At 43.8% G+C, this 26,758-nt stretch overlaps 1 protein-coding gene across 3 annotated transcripts in view; it reads right to left on the bottom strand.

Moving 5' to 3' along the window:
- RXFP2 (relaxin family peptide receptor 2) overlaps window positions 1-26,758 on the bottom strand; it is a 650,298-nt gene that overhangs the window by 228,639 nt on the left and 394,901 nt on the right. For 2 of the 3 annotated variants that reach the window (XM_073662501.1, XM_073662498.1), the window contains exon 3: window positions 673-762. In XM_073662501.1, the coding sequence (XP_073518602.1) occupies window positions 673-762 (90 nt within the window). The remainder of the gene's footprint in view (window positions 1-672; window positions 763-26,758) is intronic. The other variant, XM_073662500.1, reaches the window with a different exon arrangement.

Raw genomic sequence — 26,758 nt, 5'->3', positions numbered from 1 at the left:
GATTACAAACAGACAAGCTGAATCCTGCTAAGCTCTATGCAGAAACAGGAAGTCTCTTTTCCCTGCATGAGTCACCCCCTCTTCAACTCTTGACCCTGCTGCTTGCTTCTAACTCTGGCAGGGACTTTGCAGTGATGTAGGATTGTTGTTCTTATGATGACTCATGCAGGGAAAAGAGACTTCCTGTTTCTATATAGAATTTAGAAGGATTCAGCTAGTCAGTTTTTAATCATGTGATGTCAAACCTAATGGAAAAGAAAATAATTAACTGTGTAGAAAATGAGCAATTGTAAGTACACAGTGCTATACAATAATGACTGCAATATATTAAGAGGATACAAACTTTGCTGGGAGTGCTTCTTTAAAGTGTTAATGTTTGAGAAATAGTTTAATGATTAAAGTAGTTCTATTTGGAAAAACCTGGAAGTTTTTCAGTAAGCAGTGACATTTTGTACAATGAGAGGTTATACGTAGTTCTGCCTAAAATTTCCATAAGTTATTTGTCATGACAGATTCCATGCCGATAATAAAACATCTATTTGACTGCTTATTTCAATATTTGCAAATTTGGGATTTTTCTTGTCCTGTTTTTTTAAATCTAAAAATTGTGTAATAATTATTTTATTAAAGTTAAAAAAATGTAACAGTTCCATCTTTAGTTACGGTACTTACAGCATTCCTTACAGCATTCCTGGGGATCCGTCACCTCATTTGCTTTCCTATGATGTTCATCAAACATATTTGGCCATCCGTTGTTGTCTTCTGCAAAAAGAAAGGTTAATCATATGGTGATTTGTATATATTGCTAACATATCCCTGATTGCAACTATGGCGAACACAAGAGACGTAATATAAGTAAAACAATTATAAATTTGTATGAAATGAAATGTCTGTGTTTTATGGTCTGTGTTACTGCTCCAATTCCTAGTAATACCGGGTCTCTACACCTGAATTAGCAGCATATATGATGCTCTCAGTTTGGGTCAGAAGACCTGCAGTAAGAATGGGAATTGTGGGCATAGTACCAATGGTAAAATATAGCTGCTAAACCGTTGTGTGAATAAAGTATATGTTTTTTATGTAAAAAATAAAAAAATAAATAAAAAAAAAGTGCAAAATGTGGCCATAAATATGTCCAAAAAAAAAAAGACATTACAAACCTGTAGGTCTGCATATTTTGACACTTAAAAAGTACCAGTATACTTATTTTTTGGCATTTCATTATTAGCAAATGATTACAGGCTTCGTAGTAAAAGCAGTAAAACTAAAATTTGTCTTACTGTACCGTAAAAAAAAAGGTTACTGAAAGTTTTGCAATAATTTTTTTTCAAAAGGATTTAAAACAACTTGGAGTGAAAGGGTTTTATTAATAAAAAATGAAAGTCATGGCTATCAGGATTACAGAGATACAATCAGTGGACAGCATGGGCATTCTTTTCATGCTATGTCTATTATGCACAAAGTCAAAGGTACACATTTATAAAAAAGAGCAATTTTCTCAACAGTTAATGTTTAGTAAAACTACTCTAAATTACTATAGACCTTACAAAAGCCTTAGAATGTACATGATCTATTGTGGAGAAAGATGTGGAGCCATAATAATTACAGCTCCATGGATGCACCTGCATTGATGTTTTATGGATGTCGGTAGCCTTAACTGATAAGTCATTCAAGATTTTGTGATGGAAATAGTTCAGAATATGGAGGGAATTTACTACTAGCTTTAAACCAGTTTTCTGTCTGAAAAAACAGTAAAAAATTATGGAGTATGCCATAATTGAGGAATAATATGCATTTTTTTAGCGTCTGTGATGGACTTGACAGTTATTTGAAAAAGGCTTAGCGAAAAACAGATTTACCGTATTTAATGCCAAAAATTGGGGCAAACAATTTTATTTGCCGGTGCACAAAAGATCAGAGATGCTCTGAATCAATTAGTAGGCAAATGTATGAAATGTTGGTCTTCGTAATCTCACCCCTTCTGTGTTTGCTATATAGACACAGCTCTCTATTCATTAAAAAGGCATTCTCTTAATTAATATCTTATTACTAGTAGCGAACTCCCTCCTCTAAAGTAAAGATTACTAACTATTCTCTAATTTACAGGAACATGCATTTGAAATCTAGTATAAAAATTGTTTGCAACCAGATTTGATACAAACAGCAAAGCCACACTAAGAATTAAAATTCCCCTTAAAAATTCAAGAAAAAACACAGCAAAAAAAGGGCAGCTGTGTTTACCTGCCCGGATCTTCAAAACCAAATGCACTACCAGGGTGCAGCAAAACCACATAAAGATTGCGGCTGCACAGGTGCAAAATACTGATGAGACAATCACTCACAACCTACCATTTCATGGAGGGGTGACTGCTTAGTATTTGAATTGCACACAAAAAGGCTTGTATAGGGAGCTGTTCACACTAGGGTAGTGCACAGTATCCGGCTTTATGTCGGTTTGTTGCACCCTGGTAGTGCATTTGGTTTTGAAGATCTGGACAGGTAAACACTGCTGCCCTTTTTTGCTGTGTTTTAGCAACTGTGACGCCCTGCGGCTGCAGGCTGTCACAGAACTCCTGGGTGTTGCACAGATGGATTCTCCCCAGTGGCCTCAATTCATGCAGACACCTCCACCCGAGTCCACTAGATGGAGCCTTGTCAGGTATATACTGGGAGGTGGAGTTCAGGAAGTCAGTCAGTGGGAAGTAGTGAGTGTGACACGATGCGGCAGCACCAGACAAGCTGAAGTCTGTGTGGCCGAAAGCCAGGTTAGGCCCAAGCTGCGGGCTAGTCTGGCCAGTGAGAGCCTAGAGTGGGCTAGAAGGCAAGGAGAAGAGAAGAGCCATGAGGGACAGAGGAACCACAGAGGGTTCGTCCCCTGATGCAAGCCGGGCACTGGGCCCGAGCCTATTGGGGCCTCTAGGCCCAGTAGGGAATCCGGCATACTGAGGAGGATTTCATATCCCTCAGTCCCCCCGTGAATACCGCACATTCAGAGGACTAGGTACCACGAAGGCCCCAGCGTCCAGGGATCGTGGTAACCAGTGGGAAAGCCCTCACCGCCAAGCAAGACGGGTGAGAGAAACATCAAGGGAGCTAGACCATGTTCCAGGCAGGTCAGAAGCCCCAGGAAGAGAGACAGGAAGATACAGAAAGGAGGCCTTACACCCTCTCACTGGGGAGCAAGACCAGAAGTGCACATCACTTACAAGTACCCCGGACCGTACCTGACTATCATCTGCAGTAAAGGTACTGAAACTAGCCCCGGTGTGTGTGTCTGCTCTTCCTCTGACCCGGCTGGGTCCCCTCTCTCCTGCATACCTTCACACCATCCCTGTCCCAGGGGCCCGCTCCACCTGTGGGGAGCAGAAACACCTCAGCTGCCATCCCAATACCCCCGGAGGTCTGAAGCAGCGCTGGTAATCCTTACCAGGTACCACAGGTGGCGTCATGAACTATATATTTTATTTTTATTTTTATCCAAGTTTCAATCCCCTTTCTCAAGAGTGACCCCAGGGTACGGGCCCGGGAGCCGACCACCGTGACATCCCCAAACCAGGTAAAGGCCCGGGTACCGAGTCGTCCCCATCCCCTGGGTGCTTCACAACCAGGGTTGCTAACCGTCCATTTCCATCTGTCCGTGTCCTCCGTGTCTGGCAGAAAAAAAACTCCACCTCTGATTTTTTACAATTTTTTTCCTAAGTTTGTACTGCACGTATGTAGTTGTAGTAGTTTACTGAGCACAATCCTGCTAACAGGTGCGCTTTAAAAATTGAAATCAGTTTTTCACATTATTTTCTTAGAATCCACATAGAAGTCTCTAGACAAAAAGAAGCACCAAAATAGCACAGTTCATCAGCATCTTTGAACGCACAGTGGGCGCAGTTTTCATGAAAAAAAATCCACTTTGCTTGGACTGTGCAAAAAAAGGAGTTAAAAAAAATCAACATTTACACTACATGTGAACACTGTCTAAATGTCCAACAAGCACACTCAAGACTTCACCGCATTCAAAACAAAAACTTTTACATTCAAATTGGCCCTCGCCTCTGCTAAATAGGTCTATTTTACAACTCTTGTATATTCCTTATCCTACAACCCCAAACAGTTATTCAACAGTTTTAACTTCCTTCTTGGCCCTCCACTGCCATCTTCAACCACCCTTATCTCTGCAGAAGACTGCTCTGCACATTTCAAAAATAAGGTCAACCAAACAAGGCAAGTCTTTAATGACCATCCACCGCAACCCCTATGTCTAAAAGACCATTGCTCCTCCCTCATAACCTTCCTCCCCACCATCCCAGAAGGAGACCTCACTCATCTCCTCTCTGTTACGGATCCGGGTGGTGGCCACATGGCGGCTTAGTCGACCAAGGAGGGACCGGGCAGGTGAACCAGGTACCACTCTGGGACCGACCTTGCGTGAGAGCAGGCGACTCCCACGGGTCAGGTGCGTGAGGCTGACAGGTACAGCGGATGAGCACGGCAGGTAGCCTGACGGGTGATCTGGGTAGGCAAGCAGGCGGGCACGGCAGGTAGCCAGACAGGTGATCCGGGTAGGCAAGCCGGCGGGCACGGTAGGTAGACAGGCTGGCGGGCACGGCTGATAGACAGGCTGGCGGGCACGGCTGATAGATAGGCAGGCGGGCACGGCTGATAGTTAGGCAGCCGGGCATTGGAACCTGAGGGCTGAGGAGAGTGTTAGCACACAAACAAGAACCTTGCACAGGCACCTCCATTTTGGAGAAGGTGCTTTAAAAAGGAGTGGTCCTCCAGCCATTGGCCGGGGACTCTTTAGGACAGTGCGCGCAGCCCCTTTAAGAGGGAGGGAGTGCAAGCACCCTAAGCACAGTGCTCGGGAAGGTGCGCGTGGTGCGCAAAACAGCAGCAGGGGAGCTGAAGGACACCGGACCGGGACCGCGGGTGTGAGAGGAACGGCGTCTCTGCCCGGCAGGAGGCAGGGACACCGACGCTTCAGTACCCCCCCTTTACACCCCGTCTTCTTTAGGCCGGCAAGAAATACTTCTAGAAGACGAGAGGCATGAATATTCTCCCTGGGCTCCCAAGACCTCTCCTCAGGACCAAACCCCTTCCAATCCACAGGAAAGAAAGTCTTTCCTCTTATCCTCTTGATGGCCAAAATGTTTTCTACCTCAAAGACGTCCTCAGCGGAGACTAGAGCTGGAGTGGTACCTGGATAGTCAGAGAAAGAATTAAGGACAACCGGTTTGAGGAGAGACACTTGAAAGGAGTTGGGGATCCGTAAGGAGGCCGGGAGTTTCAGCTTGTAAGCCACTGGATTTATTTGGTTCAGAATCTCGAACGGACCGATGAACCATGGACCCAACTTGTATGATGGTATCTTGAGACGGACATATTTGGAGGAAAGCCAGACCTTGTCTCCCGGACGGAATTGAGGCGGATTCAAACGTCTCTTATCAGCATGCTTCTTCATCCGCTCGGAGGACTGAAGAAGGGCAGACCTAGTGTCTTCCCAAATGGCAGAAAATTCACTGATGAGAGACTCCGCGGCAGGATTGTCCACTGAAGAGGAGACGGGAAATGGAATCCGTGGGTGTCGACTGTAAACCACAAAAAACGGAGACTTAGCAGAAGACTCACTCACATGGTTGTTATAGGGAAACTGGACCCAGGCCAGGAGCTCAACCCAATCGCTATGGTGAGCGTTGACAAAGTGCCGAAGAAAACTGGTGAGGATCTGATTGATACGTTCCACTTGACCATTGGACTGAGGATGATAGGCCGAAGAAAAATCCAAAGAGACATCCAGCAGCTTGCACGTGGCTCTCCAAAAGTGAGAAGTGAACTGAACTCCTCGGTTGGAGACAATGTGGAGGGGTAAGCCATGGAGATGGAAGATGTGATGGATGAAGTCCTTAGCCAGCACAGGTGCAGACGGAAGACCAGGCAGAGGGATGAAGTGAGCCTTCTTGGAGAAGCAGTCGGCGACCACCCAAATGACAGTATAACCGGCCGATACAGGAAGATCCGTGATGAAATCCATTGCAATATGTTGCCACGGAGCAGAAGGCACGGGAAGAGGAAGGAGACGACCGGCTGGAAGGTGCCTAGGTATCTTGTTACGGGCACAAGAGGAACAAGCCGCGACAAAATCCGCAACATCCTTGCGCAGGGTGGGCCACCAATAATGCCGGGCAATGAGCAGAAGCGTCTTCCTCTTACCGGCGTGGCCAGCCAGTTTGGATGAATTGCCCCAGACTAAGACCCTCTTCAGATCCTGAGCCGCTACAAAGGTCTTACCAGGAGGTAGATGAGACAGGTCAAATGGAGCAACAGTCATAATTCTGGAGGGGTCAATGATGTGTAGAGGCTCCTCCTCTAGGTCGGAAGACAGAAAAGAGCGGGATAGAGCGTCGGCTTTAATGTTCTTGTCTCCCGGGTGGTAATGGAGAGTGAAGCAGAATCGAGCAAAGAACAAAGACCATCTGGCCAGACGCGGGTTCAGTCTTTGGGCGGTCTGCAAATAATCAAGGTTTTTATGGTCAGTGTAGATGATCACCGGGTGCAGAGCCCCCTCAAGCAAGTAGCGCCACTCCTCCAGTGCTAATTTGATGGCCAGAAGTTCTCGATCTCCTATGGAGTAATTGCGCTCGGACGGAGAGAAGAGTTTGGAAAAGAGGCCGCAGGTCACCATTCGCCCGGACGAGGATTTCTGGGTAAGCACTGCTCTGGCTCCGGAGGAAGAGGCATCAACCTCCAGGAAGAACTGTTTATTGCAATTCGGATGGTGTAGCACAGGAGCCGAGGAGAAGGCTTTTTTAAGAGAGATAAAGGCATTCTCTGCCTCAGAAGACCTGTTAGAACCTTGCTCTTAGTTTTTTTTCCTTTGCTGGTCACATGACCTTGTTGGCCTATTTAATCCTGCTCCGCCCTTCTGGCTTTGCTGGACTTCATTGTATATCTACTTTCTAGCTAGCCTGTGCTCTGTGTCTTGCTCTGTTAGTTTGCTTGGTCTACTGACCTCTATGTTCTATATATTTTGTTTGTTCGTCTGTCTGCTACTATTTCTGTTAGGAGGTGTCCCATATTCCTCCCAGTCCTTAGTACTTGTAGGGATTCCTTCCTCACATCTATAGGTCTCCGTACAGACTAGCTTAGGACTTTAGCAGGTCTGATCGCAGGATCAGGTTCCCTGTTACATCGTAGGGATTAAGCTGAGTTCTATCGTAGGGACAGATCTCCTCTCTTTCCTTAGCTCTGGTAGCAGAACATAACAGTAAGTCCAGCCAGCAAATTCTCTAAGGAAAGATTTTTCTGTTCCATCATGGTGTCGGTTCAGGATTTGGTTCATCGCCTGCAGGGACTCTCTCTGGAGGTGGCCGAGCTCCGTCAGCACGTGAGTAACTGTCCTGGAGCACATTTCTTGGAGCCTAAGGTATGTTTGCCGGATTTATTTTTTGGTGAACACCGAGAATTTTTTTCATTCAAAAATGCTTGCTTATTGTATTTTCGTTTGAGACCTAAGTCCTCTGGGGATGAATCCCAGCGCGTAGGGTTCATAATGTCACTTTTGCGCAAAGAGCCTCAGGAGTGGGCCTTTTCTTTGCAACCTAGTGATACATGCTTCAGATCAGTGGATAGTTTTTTGTCTGCTTTGGGACTATTATATGATGATCCTGACCGTGTCGCATCAGCTGAGACTGAGTTGAGACGTTTAAAACAAGGATCAGGTAATGTGGAAAAATATTGTACTCATTTCCGTCGTTGGTCTACTCAAACAGCGTGGAACGATTCTGCTCTGAAAAGTCTATTTCTTGCTGGGCTCAGTGAAAGGGTTAAAGACCTGCTAATTGCTTATCCTACACCTGAAGATTTGCAACAGGCTATGCAATTAGCTATACGGGTGGATAGAAGACTGCGTGCAAGGGTTAATGAGAGCAAATCCTCTGCTATGTCAGTTTCTGGTTATGAGAATGTGTGTACTAACAGTGGTGAACCGATGGAGATTGGATCGGTGGCACCTCGCTCTCAAGAAAAAGACCGTCGATTTTTTGAAGGCTTGTGTTTCTATTGCGGAAAATCTGGTCATTTGATTAAAGGCTGTGAGCTTCGTATGAAGAAAGAAAAAAAAATGGTCAGTCATGCCCGTATTGCCTGTTTAAATTCCAAGGGTGTATTTTTAGCTGCTTCCACGATTGCTCAGGAAAAATTAATGGAATTTCGGGTGTTTGTCGATTGTGGGTCTACTCTGAATGTTATTGATGGGGGATTCGTGGAAAGACTCAATTTAAAACCTGAACCTTTATCATCCCCCATTGCTGTGGTTTCTGTGGATGGTTCCCCTTTGAAGAATATTACTCTCAAGGTCTGTGAATTTCCTCTCACTATTAATGGTGTTCACCATGAGAAATTGGATTTGGTAGTGTTGAATAACTTGCCTTCTCCAGTAATATTGGGATTGCCCTGGTTAAAATTTCACAATCCTGTACTGGATTGGTCTACCAGTGAAATTAAATCCTGGAGCCATAAATGTTATGACAAGTGTTGTAATGGGCGTATTGCAGCTTTGGATAGGGGAGAATTGCCTGTTCCTATTCAGGATTTTTGGAGAGTTTTTTCTGAGAAGGAATCGCAGGTTTTGCCTCCCCATAGAGACTATGATTGTTCTATTGAATTTGTCCCTGGAGCGGCTCTTCCTAAAAGTCGTTTATTTAACCTTACTATTCCTGAGAGGAAGGCTTTGGAGAAATACATACAGACAAGTTTGGCCGCCGGTCACATTAGGCCCTCTAAGTCTCCTGTGGCGGTTGGATTTTTTTTTGTAAAAAAAAAGGACGGCGGTTTACGTCCTTGTCTGGATTTTCGTGAGATTAACAAAATTACTGTACGCAATCCTTACCCACTGCCATTGATTCCTGATCTGTTTAACCAGTTAATGGGGGCCAAGTGGTTCTCTAAAATTGACCTTAAGGGGGCATACAATCTGTTGCGCATGAAGGAGGGTGACGAATGGAAGACTGCTTTTAACACTCCTGTGGGTCATTTTGAGAATCTGGTTATGCCTTTTGGTCTTACTAATGCTCCTGCATTTTTTCAGAATCTGATTAATGACATCCTTAGACCTTTGATCGGTAAAAATGTGGTTGTGTATTTGGATGACATTTTGATTTATTCGCCGGATCTGGAGTCTCATTGGCGGAGCGTGCGTGAGGTATTACAGTTATTAATGGACAATTCGCTTTTTGCTAAGCTGGAGAAATGTGAGTTCGCTGTACAGAGAATTAGTTTTTTGGGCTACATTATCTCCAGCAAAGGTTTTGAGATGGATCCGGTTAAGGTTCAGGCTGTGCAGGAATGGCCTAGGCCTATTGGTTTGAAATCGATACAGAGGTTTTTGGGTTTCGCCAATTACTATAGAAAATTCATAAAAAATTTTTCTAGTATTGTCAAACCTCTGACTGATCTCACCAGGAAAGGTGCTGATGCGGTTCAGTGGTCTTCTGAGGCCATTGAAGCTTTTGTGTATCTCAAGGAGAGGTTCACCTCTGCTCCCATCCTTATGCAGCCTGATGTTACTAGGCCGTTTTTGGTTGAGGTTGATGCTTCCTCTGTGGGGGTTGGTGCAGTATTGTCTCAGGATAACGGGGATGGATTACATCCCTGTGTCTTTTTTTCAAAAAAATTTTCGGAGACTGAACTGAATTACGATATTGGTAATCGGGAATTATTGGCTATTAAACTCGCATTTGAACACTGGCGCCACTTCTTGGAAGGTGCGGAATTTCCCGTTCAGGTTCTTACGGATCATAAAAATCTGATATATCTTGATGCTGCCAAGCGCCTGAATGCCCGTCAGGCTAGGTGGGCACTGTTTTTCTCGCGGTTTAATTTCTCCGTTACTTACATCCCTGGTACTAAGAATGTTAAGGCGGATGCCTTGTCTCGCAGTTTTTCTCCCATAGTCGGTGCTGAGAAAGAGGAGAACATTTTACAAGAAGGTGTTGTGATAGCTGCTTTGGACTCCGTTTTGGAAAATGAGATTCTTAAAGCACAGGAGAATGCCCCTTCTAACACTCCTCATGGGAGGTTGTTTGTGCCTGGGACCTTTAGGAGAGATTTGTTTGTTGAGTGTCATGAATCTCGGTTGGCAGGTCATCCCGGAATCTCTGAGATGAAGAGACTGGTGGGTCGCAGTTTTTGGTGGCCTGGATGGCAGAAGGAAGTCATTAAGTGGGTGCGTCAATGTACTATATGTGCTAGATCTAAGTCCTCACATACTCCTGCTGCGGGGTTGCTTTGTCCTTTGGAGGTTCCCAGTGCTCCTTGGAAACATTTGGCTATGGACTTTATAACTGACCTTCCCCCCTCTGAGGGTTTTACTGTCATCTGGGTGGTCGTGGACCGTTTTAGCAAGATGTGTCACTTGGTTCCTTTCGTCAAACTGCCCTGCGCTAAAACTCTCGCTAAGGCCTTTGTCAAGGAAATTGTCAGACTTCATGGCGTTCCTACTGACATTGTTTCTGATAGGGGTCCTCAGTTCGTGGCTCGTTTTTGGCGTGCCTTTTGTGATAGGTTGGGAGTTCATTTGTCGTTCTCGTCCGGATATCATCCTGAATCTAATGGCCAGACAGAAAGGAAAAACCAGGATGTTGAGCAGTTCTTGCGTTGTTTTGTGGCAGACAATCAAGAGGGGTGGTCTGAGTTTCTGCCACTTGCTGAATTTGCTCTGAACAATCATACGTCTTCTTCTGCTGGTTGTTCGCCTTTTTTTTGTTGTTCTGGGAGACATCCGTCGTTTGGGTCGTTCTCCAAGTTGGGATCTGCCGTGCCTGAGGAGGAGAATTTTTCCGGTGATTTGGAGAGAGTTTGGACGGATGTGCGTGGTAATCTTCAGGAGGCCAACAGAAAATCTAAAGACTACTTTGATAGGAAACGACAGGAGGTTTTGTTCGCTGTTGGTGACATGGTTTGGTTGTCCTCTAGGAATCTGCGGTTGAGGATTCCTTCAAAGAAATTGGGTCCCAAGTTTGTAGGGCCCTTTAAGGTGCTTCAGGTTGTCAACCAATCTGCTGTTAGGTTGGAGGTTCCTACCTCCTGGAGAATTAATCCGGTATTTCATGTCTCTCTGTTGAAAAAAGCTGTTGTATCGGATTGTGACGCCTCTGCCTCTGTTCCTCCGGTGGTGGAGGACGGGGAATATGAAATTTCTCGCATCCTTAACTCTAGACGGTATAGAGGTAGTTTGCAGTATCTTGTGGCCTGGAAAGGTTTCGGTCCCGAGGATAACTCTTGGGTGAGGTCGGATGATGTTTCCGCGTCCAGACTTATCAGAGCGTTTCACAGGAGATTTCCTGATAAGCCTGGTCCTAGGGGATCCGGAGGATCCTCTTAGAAGGGGGGGTACTGTTAGAACCTTGCTCTTAGTTTTTTTTCCTTTGCTGGTCACATGACCTTGTTGGCCTATTTAATCCTGCTCCGCCCTTCTGGCTTTGCTGGACTTCATTGTATATCTACTTTCTAGCTAGCCTGTGCTCTGTGTCTTGCTCTGTTAGTTTGCTTGGTCTACTGACCTCTATGTTCTATATATTTTGTTTGTTCGTCTGTCTGCTACTATTTCTGTTAGGAGGTGTCCCATATTCCTCCCAGTCCTTAGTACTTGTAGGGATTCCTTCCTCACATCTATAGGTCTCCGTACAGACTAGCTTAGGACTTTAGCAGGTCTGATCGCAGGATCAGGTTCCCTGTTACATCGTAGGGATTAAGCTGAGTTCTATCGTAGGGACAGATCTCCTCTCTTTCCTTAGCTCTGGTAGCAGAACATAACAAGACCACTCCCTGGGATTTGCTCCCTTACGGGTAAGAGCAGAGATGGGAGCTGTCCAGGAGGAGAAATGAGGAATGAAGAGGCGGTAATAGTTAGCGAATCCAAGAAACCGCTGAATAGCCTTCAAGCCCTCCGGTCGGAGACACTTTTAGACGGCAGACACCTTCTCGGGATCCATCTGCAGTCCAGTCTAAGAGATGATATACCCAGGAAACGGCAGGGAGGTCAGCTCAAAGAGGCATTTCTCGAATTAAGCATACAGGCGATTCTTCCGGTGCCTCAGCAGGACCTGACGAACATCCCTCCGGTGAGAGGGCAGATCAGGGGAGAACACCAAGATATCGTCCAGGTACACCACCACACTGGAATAGCACACAAACAACAACCTTGCACAGGCACCTCCATTTTGCTTTAAAAAGGAGTGGTCCTCTGGCCATTGGGGACTCTGGCCATTGGGGACTCCTGGCACCGACGTGCCAGGACAGTGGGACTGACCCCCCAAATTGTAACAGTCCTGCTGATCTGGGATGGTTGAGAGCTATGCCTGTGCTTGCCGCAAGCACACCTAACATCTGCAGAATTCTATGAATAAAGAGACTCAGAAAAAGTATTAGTGCCTGCTGGTGGGTGAGGGACTGTGTGGGGGTCACCGGTACGCACCTGAACATTGACAGTTTGGATCAGCAGGGTTGTTGCTCTGCTGACCCTAACTGTATGCTCTTCTATGCTACTGGTAAAGGAAACCGCAGCATGCAATGAGTCCAGAGGCAGTAAGGATGGCCAGATCTGGCTAATTGTCCAGCTTCAGAGCAGAGCTTACAAGCTGTATAGCAAAGATTTTGCAAGTGAGCACTCCTTGCCTTGAGACCATCCACCTTGGATAAACTGCAGCGGTGGCCAGTAACCTAGACAACTTGCAGCGCAAAATAAAACTAAAACCTCCCTGTTCTTTAGAACAGAGAGGATTTTTAATAAGGGGAAAATGATAAAGTTGCTTTTTTGCAAGCAATAAGCAATTTTTCCCTTCTATAATGCTGAGAATTTTTTTTTACGATTGCAACATAACTAATCCTTTAGTGAATGGTGGATCTGGTTGATCAAAAATTCAGCTAGATTTAAGCACAGACTTGTAATGTCTTCACGTTGACAAGTGAACATGGTTGACTTATGAACAAAACGGGCCAGAAAGAAACTGGAGTATTTTGTAAAACGTTCTAAGTTCCAACGGGTGGAGGTGATGACAGTAGCAGATAACATTTTGTGTTCCTGCAAGGCAAGTTTCAAGTAATATAAAACCATACTGCGGAAACTTCTAGCACAACTGAAGTGTAGGGAAACATTTCTGATACAGTTAAAATTCACCAAAGAGGTTAAGTAAAGACAAACTACGGTTTCCAAATGCTCATCAATTGCAGAATGTGCGTTCCACATGACAATTTTTGTTTTGGTTAAATAGTGTGCGCAGCTGATGTGAACTGAAGCTTTGAAGACTATCTCACAGAATGTTCTTCTCAGGCATGAAGTGTCCGTCACTAGTGCAGGAAGAAAGTTTATACATATGGGGAAATCGAAGACTGCAGTCAACCTCAGTCTGAAAATAATGAGTGGTGGTGTTTTATCAAGCTTCAGTAGAATAACTGGTTTGGATTCCAGCCATGTATGTTCTCCTAAACTTTCATGGGTATCCATTGGCACTCCAGGTTTCCTCTCAGCAAAATATAAATCATTTTGATGCATAAGGGCAAGTTACTATCCCCTTGTGTGAACTATGACCTTCTCATGTCTCCAATTTTAAGAGGAGAGTGCAACTGATTCCTGGAAATATCGGCGTAGCGGTTGGGAGAACATTAACCACAAAACCAAGGACTAATGTTTTATTGTTTCCCAGTAAAGATTTCATATCAAATTATTCCTCAATTGTTGTTCTGAATATGTCTGAAAAAGCTTTCTGTTCCTTGGAATGCAAGAGCATGTATGTAGTAGCGGCTAGGCCTGAGGTGGTCAGCGTTTTGGCGCATATCCTACCTCCTCCGAGGATTGCTGGATGTTTTCCTGCTACTATCTCAGTTCTATGACTCCCGTTAAAACAAAGCTTCAGGTGATGAATGATGTATGAGGTCGTGGCAAAGGAAAAAGAGCAGGAGGAACAGGGACCATTCACATCAATATCAGGCCAGTCAACCACACATGTCTTGTAGGATATGTTTCTGTACCAAAAGGAGTGGTTCGGCTACATAGTTATAGGGCATACAGTGAGTGCAATGCCTACCAAAAATTTCGAGGCACTCCAATGCCCTTTGGAAGTGACATGGAGGTCAGAGGGCCTTAACTAAACCGTTTTTTCCATTTATAGCAACTGGGTCTCCTGTACACTGTTGGCCTAAGCAGTGAATGGAAGGCTTTCCAAAAATTATGAGGAACTGCAATGCCCCTTGAAACAGACATGGATTACAGCGTACTAAAAACCTTCTACCCATTATTGAGGAGTGGGTCTCCCTTAGTGTTCGCCTATGTATTGAAAAGCAAAAGTGGACTAAAATTAGGAGGAAATGCAATGCCCGTTGGAAGAGTCGTGGAGGTTAGAGTTAATTAAAAACAACATTTCAATGCCCCTTGGAAGAGCTGTGGAGTTCAGAGTGGTTTAACAAAACTGTTTTAATGCCACTTGGAAGAGACGTGGAGGTCACAGTAGCTTAACAAGATGGTTTTAATGCCCCTTGGAAGAGTGGTGGAGGTCGCAGTGGAATAAAAAGACAATATCAATGCCCCTTGGAAGAGTGGTGGAGGTCGCAGTAGCTTAACAAGACGGTTTTAATGCGCCTTGGAAGAGACGTGGAGTTCAGAGTGGTTTAACAAGATGGTTTTAATGCCCCTTGGAAGAGACGTGGAGGTCACAGTAGCTTAACAAGACGGTTTAAATGCCCCTTGGAAGAGACGTGGAGTTCAGAGTGGTTTAACAAGATGGTTTTAATGCCCCTTGGAAGAGACGTGGAGGTCACAGAAGCTTAACAAAACGGTTTAAATGCCCCTTGGTAGAGACGTGGAGGTCACAGTGGAATAAAAAGACAATATCAATGCCCCTTGGAAGAGTGGTGGAGGTCGCAGTAGCTTAACAAGACGGTTTTAATGCCCCTTGGAAGAGACGTAGAGTTCAGAGTGGTTTAACAAGACGGTTTTAATGCCCCTTGGAAGAGACGTGGAGGTCACAGTAGCTTAACAAGATGGTTTAAATGCCCCTTGGAAGAGATGTGGAGGTCACAGTGGAATAAAAAGACAATATCAATGCCCCTTGGAAGAGTGGTGGAGGTCGCAGTAGCTTAACAAGACGGTTTTAATGCCCCTTGGAAGAGTGGTGGAGGTCACAGTGGAATAAAAAGACAATATCAATGCCCCTTGGAATAGTGGTAGAGGTCACAGTAGCTTAACAAGATGGTTTTAATGCCCCTTGGAAGAGACGTGGAGGTCACAGTAGCTTAACAAGATGGTTTTAATGCCCCTTGGAAGAGTGGTGGAGGTCGCAGTGGAATAAAAAGACAATATCAATGCCCCTTGGAAGAGTGGTGGAGGTCGCAGTAGCTTAACAAGACGGTTTTAATGCACCTTGGAAGAGACGTGGAGTTCAGAGTGGTTTAACAAGATGGTTTTAATGCCCCTTGGAAGAGACGTGGAGGTCACAGTAGCTTAACAAGATGGTTTAAATGCCCCTTGGAAGAGGCGAGGAGTTCAGAGTGGTTTAACAAGATGGTTTTAATGCCCCTTGGAAGAGACGTGGAGGTCACAGAAGCTTAACAAGACGGTTTAAATGCCCCTTGGAAGAGACGTGGAGGTCACAGTGGTTTAACAAGATGGTTTTAATGCCCCTTGGAAGAGTGGTGGAGGTCGCAGTGGAATAAAAAGACAATATCAATGCCCCTTGGAAGAGTGGTGGAGGTCGCAGTAGCTTAACAAGATGGTTTTAATGCACCTTGGAAGAGACGTGGAGTTCAGAGTGGTTTAACAAGATGGTTTTAATGCCCCTTGGAAGAGACGTGGAGGTCACAGTAGCTTAACAAGACGGTTTACATGCCCCTTGAAAGAGACGTGGAGTTCAGAGTGGTTTAAAAAGATGGTTTTAATGCCCCTTGGAAGAGACGTGGAGGTCACAGAAACTTAACAAGATGGTTTAAATGCCCCTTGGAAGAGTGGTGGAGGTCACAGTGGAATAAAAAGACAATATCAATGCCCCTTGGAAGAGTGGTGGAGGTCACAGTAGCTTAACAAGACGGTTTTAATGCCCCTTGGAAGAGACGTGGAGGTCACAGTAGCTTAACAAGATGATTTTAATGCCTCTTACAAGAGCCATGCAGTACAGCATATAAAAAACATTATTCCCATTATTGGGGAGTGGGTCTCCCATAGTCTTTGCCTATGCCTTCCAAGCAAAAGCTGCCAAAAATTAGGACGGAGGAACTTGCAATGCTGGCAACACGGACCACGGTCACCCTGGTGGTATAGTGGTGGTGGAGGCTGAGGATAAGGAGAAGAGCAAAAAACAGCCAAAATGAGGAAGTGTATACCCATGTGTTGGTGTGAAGCGGTGCATGGGAATACACCTCCCGAAACAACAGATGTTTTGGGACACGTGCTTGTGTAGTGCAGGGATGGCACACCGGGCAAAATAGTGTCGGCTGGGGACTGAGTACCAAGGGACGGCCACCACCATAAGGTTGCGGAAGGATTCCGTCTCCACCAGCCTAAAAGGCAGCATTTCCAATGCAAGCAGTCGTGAAATGTGCGAATTTAGGACTGTGGCCTTTGGGGCGTTGGCTGCGAATTTCTGCTTTCGTTCAAAGGTCTGGGATATGGACAATTGAACACTGCGGTGGGACGTGGACGTTGATGCTGTTTCTTGAGAAACTGCCATAACAAGTGAAGACTGAGAGGAGGGGGCATCTTTGCATGCAGTATGGACCGGGGATTGCCTTGCATGCACAACAGGGGGTTCTCTTACACGCACAACAGCGGAAGAAGCAGTGGTGACACCCGCTGACACTGGTCGTGGACCCTGGGGTTCGCCCCACAAAGTCGGGTGCTTTGCTGACATGTGCCTGATCATGCTGGTGGTGGTCAGGCTAGTAGTTTTGTCACCCCTGCTGATGCTTGCCTGGCAGGTGGTACAAATGGCCTTTTTGGGGTTATCAGCAGAGTCTTTAAAATTCCAGACTCTGGAAGACCTACCGGTTGTACTGGCAACGTCTCTCATGTTGGTGTTACTGGGAACGGTTGCCCACTTTCTGTCTGCGGCCACCACACTGCTTCTTCCTGACTGTTGGGGTACTCTGCCTCCCTCCCCCTGTGTGCTGCTGGCCTCGCTCTGCGTGTCCTCCTGCCACGTTGGGTCAGTTAGTAGATCATCCACCACCTCCTCCTTTTCCACTTCTGCACCACGGTCCTCCTCCTCACTTTGTGGCAATTGTGTCTCATCATCGTCCACCTCTTGTGACAAATTGCCAGCGTCGCCTTCCTGTGGCTGTGGCTGTTCAAATATTTGGCCATCGCTACATGGGAACTCCTCTTCCACCACTTCAAGTGGAGCAGGCGAGGGGCCCAAATATGGAAATGGACCAGTGAACAGCTCTTCAGAGTGTCCAACTGTGGGATCAGTTGCTGTCTGACGACACTCAGCATGGTGGGAGGAAGGAGCATCAGGGTGAGGAGGAGTATGCGGTCGAGACTTACGGCTACTAACACTTGACCGTGTGTAAGACAGACCGGAGGTGATGGTGCCCAGGTGACTGGAAGTATTATCTGCTATCCAATTAATAACCTGTTCACACTGATCAGTTCGCAATAGTGGTCTTGTTGTTGTGTGCTTCCCTAGTAATTCGGTCAAGAACTGGGAGCGAGATGTGGCTGGTGGTTGTGGCACATTTTCACCTTGGCCACGGCCCCGTCCTCTACACGCACCGTCACCAGAACGTCCAGTTCCACGTCCCTTGCCACGCGCCTTGCCCATTGTAAATGAAGTAAAATATCTTACACTCGCACTATCAATGGCAAAAAGGTAATAAAAACGAGATTAGAACCGTGGAAGAGGAAAACCACAGTTGTATTTCTCTGGCCTACACCAGAATCTTTTAAACAGATATATTGGTGTCTCAACAGTCAGCGAGACACTGAAAATGTTTTTTTTTTATGCAAAAACCACAAAAAAGTGGATAATACAGAGATTTGAACCGTGGAACTGCAAAACCACAGTTATAATTTCCTGGTGCATACCAGACTTGTTAAAATAAATATATTGGTGTCTGAACAGTCAGCGACACATTCAAACTGTTTTTTTTTATGGAAAAAAGGCAAGCAGGTTGATAACACCTAGATTTGAACCGTGGAAGAGGAAAACCACAGTTCTAGTTCTTTGGCCTACACCAGACTCTTTTAAACAGATATATTGATGTCTGAACAGTCAGCGAGACACTGAAAATGTTTTTTTTTTATGCAAAAAAGACAAAAAAGTGGATAATACAGAGATTTGAACCGTGGAACTGCAAAACCACAGTTATAATTTCCTGGTGAATACCAGACTTGTTAAAATAGATATATTGGTGTCTGAACGGTCAGCGACACACTCAAACTGTTTTTTTTTATGGAAAAAAGGCAAGCAGGTTGATAACACCCAGATTTGAACCGTGGAAGAGGAAAAACACAGTTCTAGTTATCTGGCGTACACCAGACTCTTTTAAACAGATAAATTTGTGTCTGAACACTCACAGACACACTCAATTTGTTTTTATTTGGGGGGGGGGGTTAAATACCAAAAAGTTAATAAGACGGGTATTTGTACAGTCTGACTGAGTCAAAACAAAACAAAACAGGATTTAGATGAAAAAAAAGGATTTTTCCTGGCACCTGAGACCTGGGGCTAAGTCTAGAAATTTGACCAGCAGGAGCACACAGGGTTGTAATGCAGTGTTTGTTGGTATAACCACTGCGTCTCCTATACAGCCTGCCTGCCTGCCTGATATCTGGAATGGATATTAGTTCTGAGAAGGACTGTTTGTTTGATTTGGCAGGCTTTAGAGACCCTACACTAACTATTTTGCAGTATAAATGTCTCCCTAGCTCTGCAGCACTGACCCTACACTGTCTGATCCGGAGCGACAGTGTCCAAGATGGCGGCGCCCGTTTTTAAATACTCGAGGTGACTCTGTGCGGCCAGCCAATCACTGTAATGCCCACAAACAACATGGCTGCGGCATTACAGTGACTGTCTGGCAATCCCTGCATGTTCATTGGCTCTGTAAAGAGCGCCAAACGTGCAGGACGGAGACCCGAGCTCCCGCCCGAGTAACCCGGAAATGCTCGGTGCTCACCAAACATCCCGAGTAGTGAGATGCTCGGGCGAGTAACGAGCAGTGTCGAGCATGCTCGCTCAACACTATACATAACGTAATACATGAGATTCTTCCAAAAATATAAAGATTCTCATTAATAACATTTCCCCAACAGATTGAGACACCACAAGAAAGGAAACGACACAATGAAGTTCATTGGTATTATTAGAAATATGACAAGTGTATGAATGATAGGATGTAGAAGTTTAATCTTATAGTGCTAAGAGATTAATTAAAGGGGTTGTCCAGGAACATTTTATTTTTTCTTTACTGTGGGTCTGAAAACTAACAGGCAGGTAGTGTCCTGGGTGTGTCAGATGTGACAGACAGTCTCCCTGCAGTTGGTTGCAGAAGATCTCTTCTTTTGGAATTACAGACACCTTCTTAGATCTGTCTCACTCTAGGACCCAGCGGCTACCTCCCTCCTGCTAACTGACACCCAGGCCTGTGTGTTTAAATACTTTCTGTTTGCTACAGAGAGGGGCCAATGATATTCACATTTTACCTTGTGAAGGCTTGGAGCTATTGAAGTCTGCTTACTTCCTCTCTGGTGCCTAGGAGGACGTTTGGTGTAATCTCTCTGAAGTTGGCTCAAGCTAAGTTACTTTTCCCCGTGTTTGTCTCCCTTGTTGCCTTTAGCTATTAATGGGGACGGACTAGTGCTCATTTCCCCCCTTCCCTATCCAGGGCCAAGCTCTAGGGAAATACAGGGATTAGGATCCATTAGGGGAGAAATGGTGATATCAGATCAGCCTAGGAGGTCTCCACTCCCGCTTTCCCTAGTGTCTTGGCTCCCTTCCCCTCCTCCCTTTGTGTTGCACTTAGTCTTTCCTACACCTTGCGTGACAGGTAGTTGCTAGCAAAGGCAAATACCTGCCTGCTCTACCCAGTGATTCAGCTGATTCACGTCAACGTTAACAGAGCAACTGTTCTTCTTCCGAGCTGCTCTCTAAAATGGGCGTGACCTCCGGCGTCATGCTCGTTGACAGCTGGCTTTCCACAGTTAGGCAACAGCCACATCCTGTCAACACAGCAAAGCAGAAGTGAAGATGCTGCTCTGTCTATGTGACATCAGCGGAAGCCACTGAATCGTCGGCAGGAGTGGTCTGGACCGCTCTGTGCCAGCAGAGATCGGCAACTACCTGCCTGTTAGTTCTGAGGTCCTTAGTAAAAACATTAAATAGTCTTGGCTAACCCCTTTAAATAACATCCATTAGTTTCAGATTTGAAAATTGATGATTTTAAAAGAATACTGCTTTTGAAAATTATATACTCCATTGTACCTTTTGGAGTGCCGACGGGGCCAGAAAATAGCACAAGGGTTAATAGAATAGTAAAAGCATGATCAATTTTTGTTCAGAATGTTCTTCATCACTCTCAGATCGATTGGGGTCTAAAACTCACACTGATCTGCAGTTTTCAGCTCCTTTGAGGGATGGATGTACAGTGCAAATTTCCAAAATAGCGCATACTTAGATAGGAGCTGAGCAGCAGGTGAATCCAGGCAAAAAATCCAGGAGAAAAAATTCAGTAGTCGGTCTTCAATGTAGAAGTAAAAATATTAATGTTTATTAGGACCTCCAAAAAGAAAAGAATTGTCCTGGTTGCCATGAATACGAACAGCATATAAACGTCGGTGCGAAACGCGTGTGAAGGGTTATTCCTATCAAGATGGCCTGTTTTGAAATGTGTGAAATGTTATCCCTTTTTTTTGGATGTGCTAATAAACGTTAATGGTTTTTACTTCTGCTCTGAAGACCAAGTGCTGGATTTTTTCTATTTTTTGCCTGGATTCATGTTCATCTTCCTCTTCAACCGGGATATCTTTACATGCACTCCCTAGGGATTTGGCATCTTTTATTGTTAGAAATGAGCTGAACATATTTTTGTTTTTAAGCGAATAGTACCCAAGAATTATCACTATGCAGTGTATGGAGCCGTGATGTTTCAATTTAGTACACTGTGTACATCTGACCACCAAACAAGCCATCAGTGAGTGTGCCGCCACTGATCTAATATTAAAGCTCTACCCTACAGATAATGTAGGTCATCAATATGTCCTGGGTACCCCGTTAAGTTGTCTACGCTGAGGATTTGGAGCTGTGGCCAAGGAAAGATACATTGAAAAATTAATTAGCACATCATTTTTAACTTATTTAAATAAAGAAATGGGATTTAAGGGTAGAAACTGACTTTAAGCATTTTAAAATATTAATACAGAACTTTTGTGGGTATCATTATGAAGAAGGATCGCAGATTTTCCACAAGTGAATATATAGGGGAAAATCTATGTTTATGCACTGTGGGTACATAGCATTACAAGTAACCAAGTGCATGGGCAGCACTAGAACAGCAACTTTCTCCATGATGGTCTTAACATGGCAAAATATTGCTCTCAGTACCAATCTAATGGATCGTTAGTTTGACCATAACAGCATAACTCCGGCCTTAGAGTTGCCCGCATTTTTAAACATGCATGTGCCAAAGTAACTCCACACATGATCCAGATAAAAATCCAATTTAAAGATCTAGCAATATTGTCAATATAATGTCTACAAAATTGTATAATATAGTGCTCACTGCTCAAAAAGCAGTCATATAGTTATAGTATCGGCATAATATGGCCAAAAATACAGGCCTCAAATAACTGTATAGTGCTCAAATAATCCGAGCCTACTGCACCCAGATAATGCAAATGACACTACATCAATGTATGCAAAGTCATTACAGATGCACATGCGTGTACACTCTCTACATACATGCAGGTGTGTGTACACACACACGCACCTCAGTATATAACACACATCAGTATATAAAATACACACACACAATTAGTATATAACACACATCAGTATATAACATACATACATCAGTATATAGCACACACACACAATCAGTATATAACATAAACGAGTATATAACATACACACACAGTATATAACATACACATCAGTATATAACACACACACACAAACAGTATATAACATACACACACATCAGTATATAACACACACACAAACAGTATATAACATACACACACACACACGAGTATATAACATACACATCAGTATATAACATACACACACACCATCAATATATAACATAACATACACATACATGAGTATATAACATACACATACATGAGTATATAACATACACACACATCAGTATATAAACACACATCAGTATAAAACACACATCAGTATAAAATATACACACTCACAATCAGTATATAACACACATCAGCATATAACATACATACACATCAGTATATAATACACATCAGTATTTAACATAAACACTGGGGGGTTTATACTCACTTGGGTGCGTCAGGAGGCAAACAGGAAGCATGTTCCTTTAAATGTCCATGTCGGTTTATTACTTCATAAACCAGGCAAAAGCAAAAGGAATACAAACAGCTTTTAGTTCAGGCAAAAACAAAGTAAAGAGTCCTTAAGGCAAAGTCTCTGGTTAGCCAGTCCTGTGGGCACACAGGCTGGATAGCAACCGGTTCAGTGGTTCAGTTGGGAGTCCCCAACACACAGGAGGTCTTCTCCCTCCAAACACACAGACCATGTGCCAAACAACAGCCTCCATTTTATAGGTTAACCACACCCAGAGATGAGGTATGTGGGTAGCTAGACCCGCCCATCTCTTCAACTACCCGTAAACGCAGCCCCAGATGCACCAAACAGTCCTTTTAGTGCTTACGTACACTAGAGCAACATTCCATGTTACATTACAGAGGACAGCCATCTCTCTGATACATACCTCCCATCAACTACAAGCATGTGTCTGTTAGCCACCTTACAACACTCACATTAGTATTTAACACACACCAGTATATAACATACACACACACCAGTGTATAAGACACATCAGTATATAACATACACACACATCAGTGTATAACACACATGCATCAGTATATACAGTGGTGGCCAAAAGTATTGGCACCCCTGCAATTCTGTCAGATAATACTCAGTTTCTTCCTGAAAAGATTGCAATCACAAATTCTTTGGTATTATTATCTTCATTTAATTTGCTTGCAAGGAAAAAACACAAAAGAGAATGAAGCAAAAATCAAATCATTGATCATTTCACACAAAACTCCAAAAATGGGCACCCTCAGCCTAATACTTGGTTGCACAACCTTTAGCCAAAATAACTGCGAACAACCGCTTCCGGTAACCATCAATGAGTTTCTTACAATGCTCTGCTGGAATTGTAGACCATTCTTCTTTGGCAAACTGCTCCAGGTCCCTGATATTTGAATGGTGCCTTCTCCAAACTGCCATTTTGAGATCTCTCCACAGGTGTTCTATGGGATTCAGGTCTGGACTCATTGCTGGCCACCTTAGAAGTCTCCAGTGCTTTCTCTCAAACCATTTTATAGTGCTTTTGGAAGTGTGTTTTGGGTCATTGTCCTGCTGGAAGACCCATGACCTCTGAGGGAGACCCAGCTTTCTCACACTGGGCCCTACATTATGCTGCAAAATTTGTTGGTAGTCTTCAGACTTCATAATGCCATGCACACGGTCAAGCAGTCCAGTGCCAGAGGCAGCAAAGCAACCCCAAAACATCAGGGAACCTCCGCCATGTTTGACTGTAGGGACTGTGTTCTTTTCTTTGAATGCCTCTTTTTTTTTCCTGTACACTCTATGTTGATGCTTTTTCCCTTAAAGCTCTACTTTTGTCTCATCTGACCAGAGAACATTCTTCCAAAACGTTTTAGGCTTTCTCAGGTAAGTTTTGGCAAACTCCTGCCTGGCTTTTTTATGTCTCGGGGTAAGAAGTGGGGTCTTCCTAGGTATCCTACCATACAGTCCCTTTTCTTCAGACGCTGACAGATAGTACGGGTTGACACTGTTGTACCCTCGGACTGCAGGGCAGCTTAAACTTGTTTGGATGTTAGTCAAGGTTCTTTATCCACCATCCGCACAATCTTGTGTTGAAATCTCTCGTCAATTTTTCTTTTCCGTTCTCATCTACAGAGGTTAGCCACAGTGCCATGGGCTTTAAACTTCTTGATGACACAGGAACATTCAGGTCTTTGGAGATGGACTTGTAGCCTTGAGATTGCTCATGCTTCCTCACAATTTGGTTTCTCAAGTCCTCAGACAGTTCTTTGGTCTTCTTTCTTTTCTCCATGCTCAATGTGGTACACACAAGGACACAGGACAGAGGTTGACTCAACTTTAATAGTGATTTAGTTATTGCCAACACCTGTTAGGTGCCACAGGTATGTTACAGGTGCTGTTAATTACACGAAATAGAGAAGCATCACATGATTTTTCAAACAGTGCCAATACTTTTGTCCACCCCCTTTTTTAGGTTTGGTGTGGAATTATATCCAATTTGGCTTTAGGACAATTCTTTTTGTGTTTTTTCATTTATGACAAATTAAATGAAGATAATAATACCAAAGAATTTGTGATTGCAACCATTTTCAGGAAGAAACTGAGTATTATCTGACAGAATTGCAGGGGTGCCAATACTTTTGGCCACCACTGTATATCCCTCCCAACTTTCAAAGAAGAAAAATAGGAACAAACTATGCGTCACACAGAATGTGCCGCAGTAAAATTTTGGCCAAACCTTTAACCACATACCCAGTTAGACCCATTTACCATTTCTTTCTACCCTGGCAAAAGGAGATGTCAGAGGCATCAGTAGCAGTGAGGGACATTCAGCAAGCCGCAGAACATAGACCCAAATCTGGGACTGTCCCTCTGTATCCGAGACTGTTGGGTCCAATGAATTTATTATATTGTTCATTCATTCATAATTGTAACAGCCATAACATTTTAATTTTTAGATAGGCTTCATTTTATGAATTCTTGCATTTTTTGTTAGACGAGCTTTAAGTGTCATTTTGCCAAACACGTCTGTAAGTTTGTGTTGAAATGTATTGCAAATGCTGCGTTTTTTTCTCTGCATATTTTAGCACAGAAAATTTGCCATGTTTAACTGTCCAAGCAAAGATATCAATTTTATTAAAACTCTTGTCCACTGTGTGTCTAAAAATGCTGTTAAACTGTGCGGGTTTTTTTTGTGCATTTTTTTTCTCTATTTGCTTCTATGGGTATTCTGGAAAAACAAATGCAAAAAACGCAGTTGCATCTTTCAGAACAATCTTTTAAGTGCAATTTTTTTTATTATTATAAAAAATACTGCTTCATATCTGCACCAAAATGCATCACACAAGTGGGAAAAAATTGTAAATAAACAGCAAAAACGCAATAATTAAAGAACATTATTACTGTGTGGTTTGGTGCAGACACCTGCAGATAAATGGCAGCAGAAAAATGCAGCATTTACATTACATGTAAACACGGCCACAGCGTTACATTTTTATTACATTTTTTATGGGTTTAATGAAAGAAAAAAATAATTGTGCCATGTTTCTGTGCCATTTACCAATCAATGTAAATAATATTTATTGTATAGATTGTTACAATTACAGGGATACCAAATATGTCTGTGTTATTTGCTGATTTGAGATTTATTTTTTAAAAATTGCATTAAAAATGTCATTATTGTAATTATTTTTCTTTTATTATTTTTTAGAAATTTTATAGAAAGAAAATAATCTTTTATTTTATCCTTAGAATACAGGTACATAGAAACGCACTGGTATATTGAGATGCATCTCTATGTACCAATACACTGTGCCTGTAACGAAGAATACCAGTCACATTTAAGCAGAGAAAATTCTGATATGCTTGGCATTGCAGTCTGTGGCTCATTGGTATAATTGCTTAATGCTATGCAAGATGCTGGCCGTTAAAATTCCTGGAAAGGCCATTCTTCAAGAAAACTGAATAATTAGTTAATTAAATGAATGGATGTACTAAGCACAGACAGATCCTGAGTTAGAAGAAGCGGAGGAACTACTGAGCAATAAACTCCTCAGTAACACGAGGAGACATCGCTGACACAGAGTGAAAGTCTGGGCATACCCACGACCTTCTGGGAGAGAGGGACATTTACCCCAAAGCGGGACTTTCCTGCTTGATTTGGGATGACTGGGAGCTATGGTATATAACACATGCTACTTGCATGTGCAAAAGTCACACATTTACGTCAATGCTTACTTGTTAGGGCCCTTTTACACTTCGTTCTTTGCCACATTTGGTGGTCCCATCGAGGCTTACTTCCAAACCTCATGCATAACGGGATTTGGGCATATGCGTTGACAGTGCCATAGACTGTAATGGTGCAGATGGAGTCATTGTGTGCTCTGTTGTGCAACATTCTCCGGTATATATGCCTACTGGAGGGGGACACTCAGACACAGTCTACATACATTCTCATAATTTTGCACAGAAAAAAACTCATATACTCATGTACATACACATAAGGAGCCTTTACCTCTGTCCTAAGCAGGGCCGGCTCCAGGTTTTTGTGGACCCTGGGTGAAAGAGTCTCAATGGGCCCCTTTAACACATACCACGATTTATGATGCACAGATACCGCAGAGAAATATATATATAGTACAATGCCAAAGATTTCACTTCTTACATTACATGACCGATATCTATTGTAAATTCCACAATAGCTCAGAAACCGGCGAATCGCT

The sequence above is a fragment of the Phyllobates terribilis genome, unplaced genomic scaffold, assembly GCF_046119375.1.
Source record: "Phyllobates terribilis strain yellow unplaced genomic scaffold, ASM4611937v1 Scaffold_2__4_contigs__length_985480577, whole genome shotgun sequence".
In the NCBI taxonomy this organism is placed as follows: domain Eukaryota; kingdom Metazoa; phylum Chordata; class Amphibia; order Anura; family Dendrobatidae; genus Phyllobates; species Phyllobates terribilis.
This window is presented reverse-complemented; position numbering and strand designations above follow the sequence as displayed.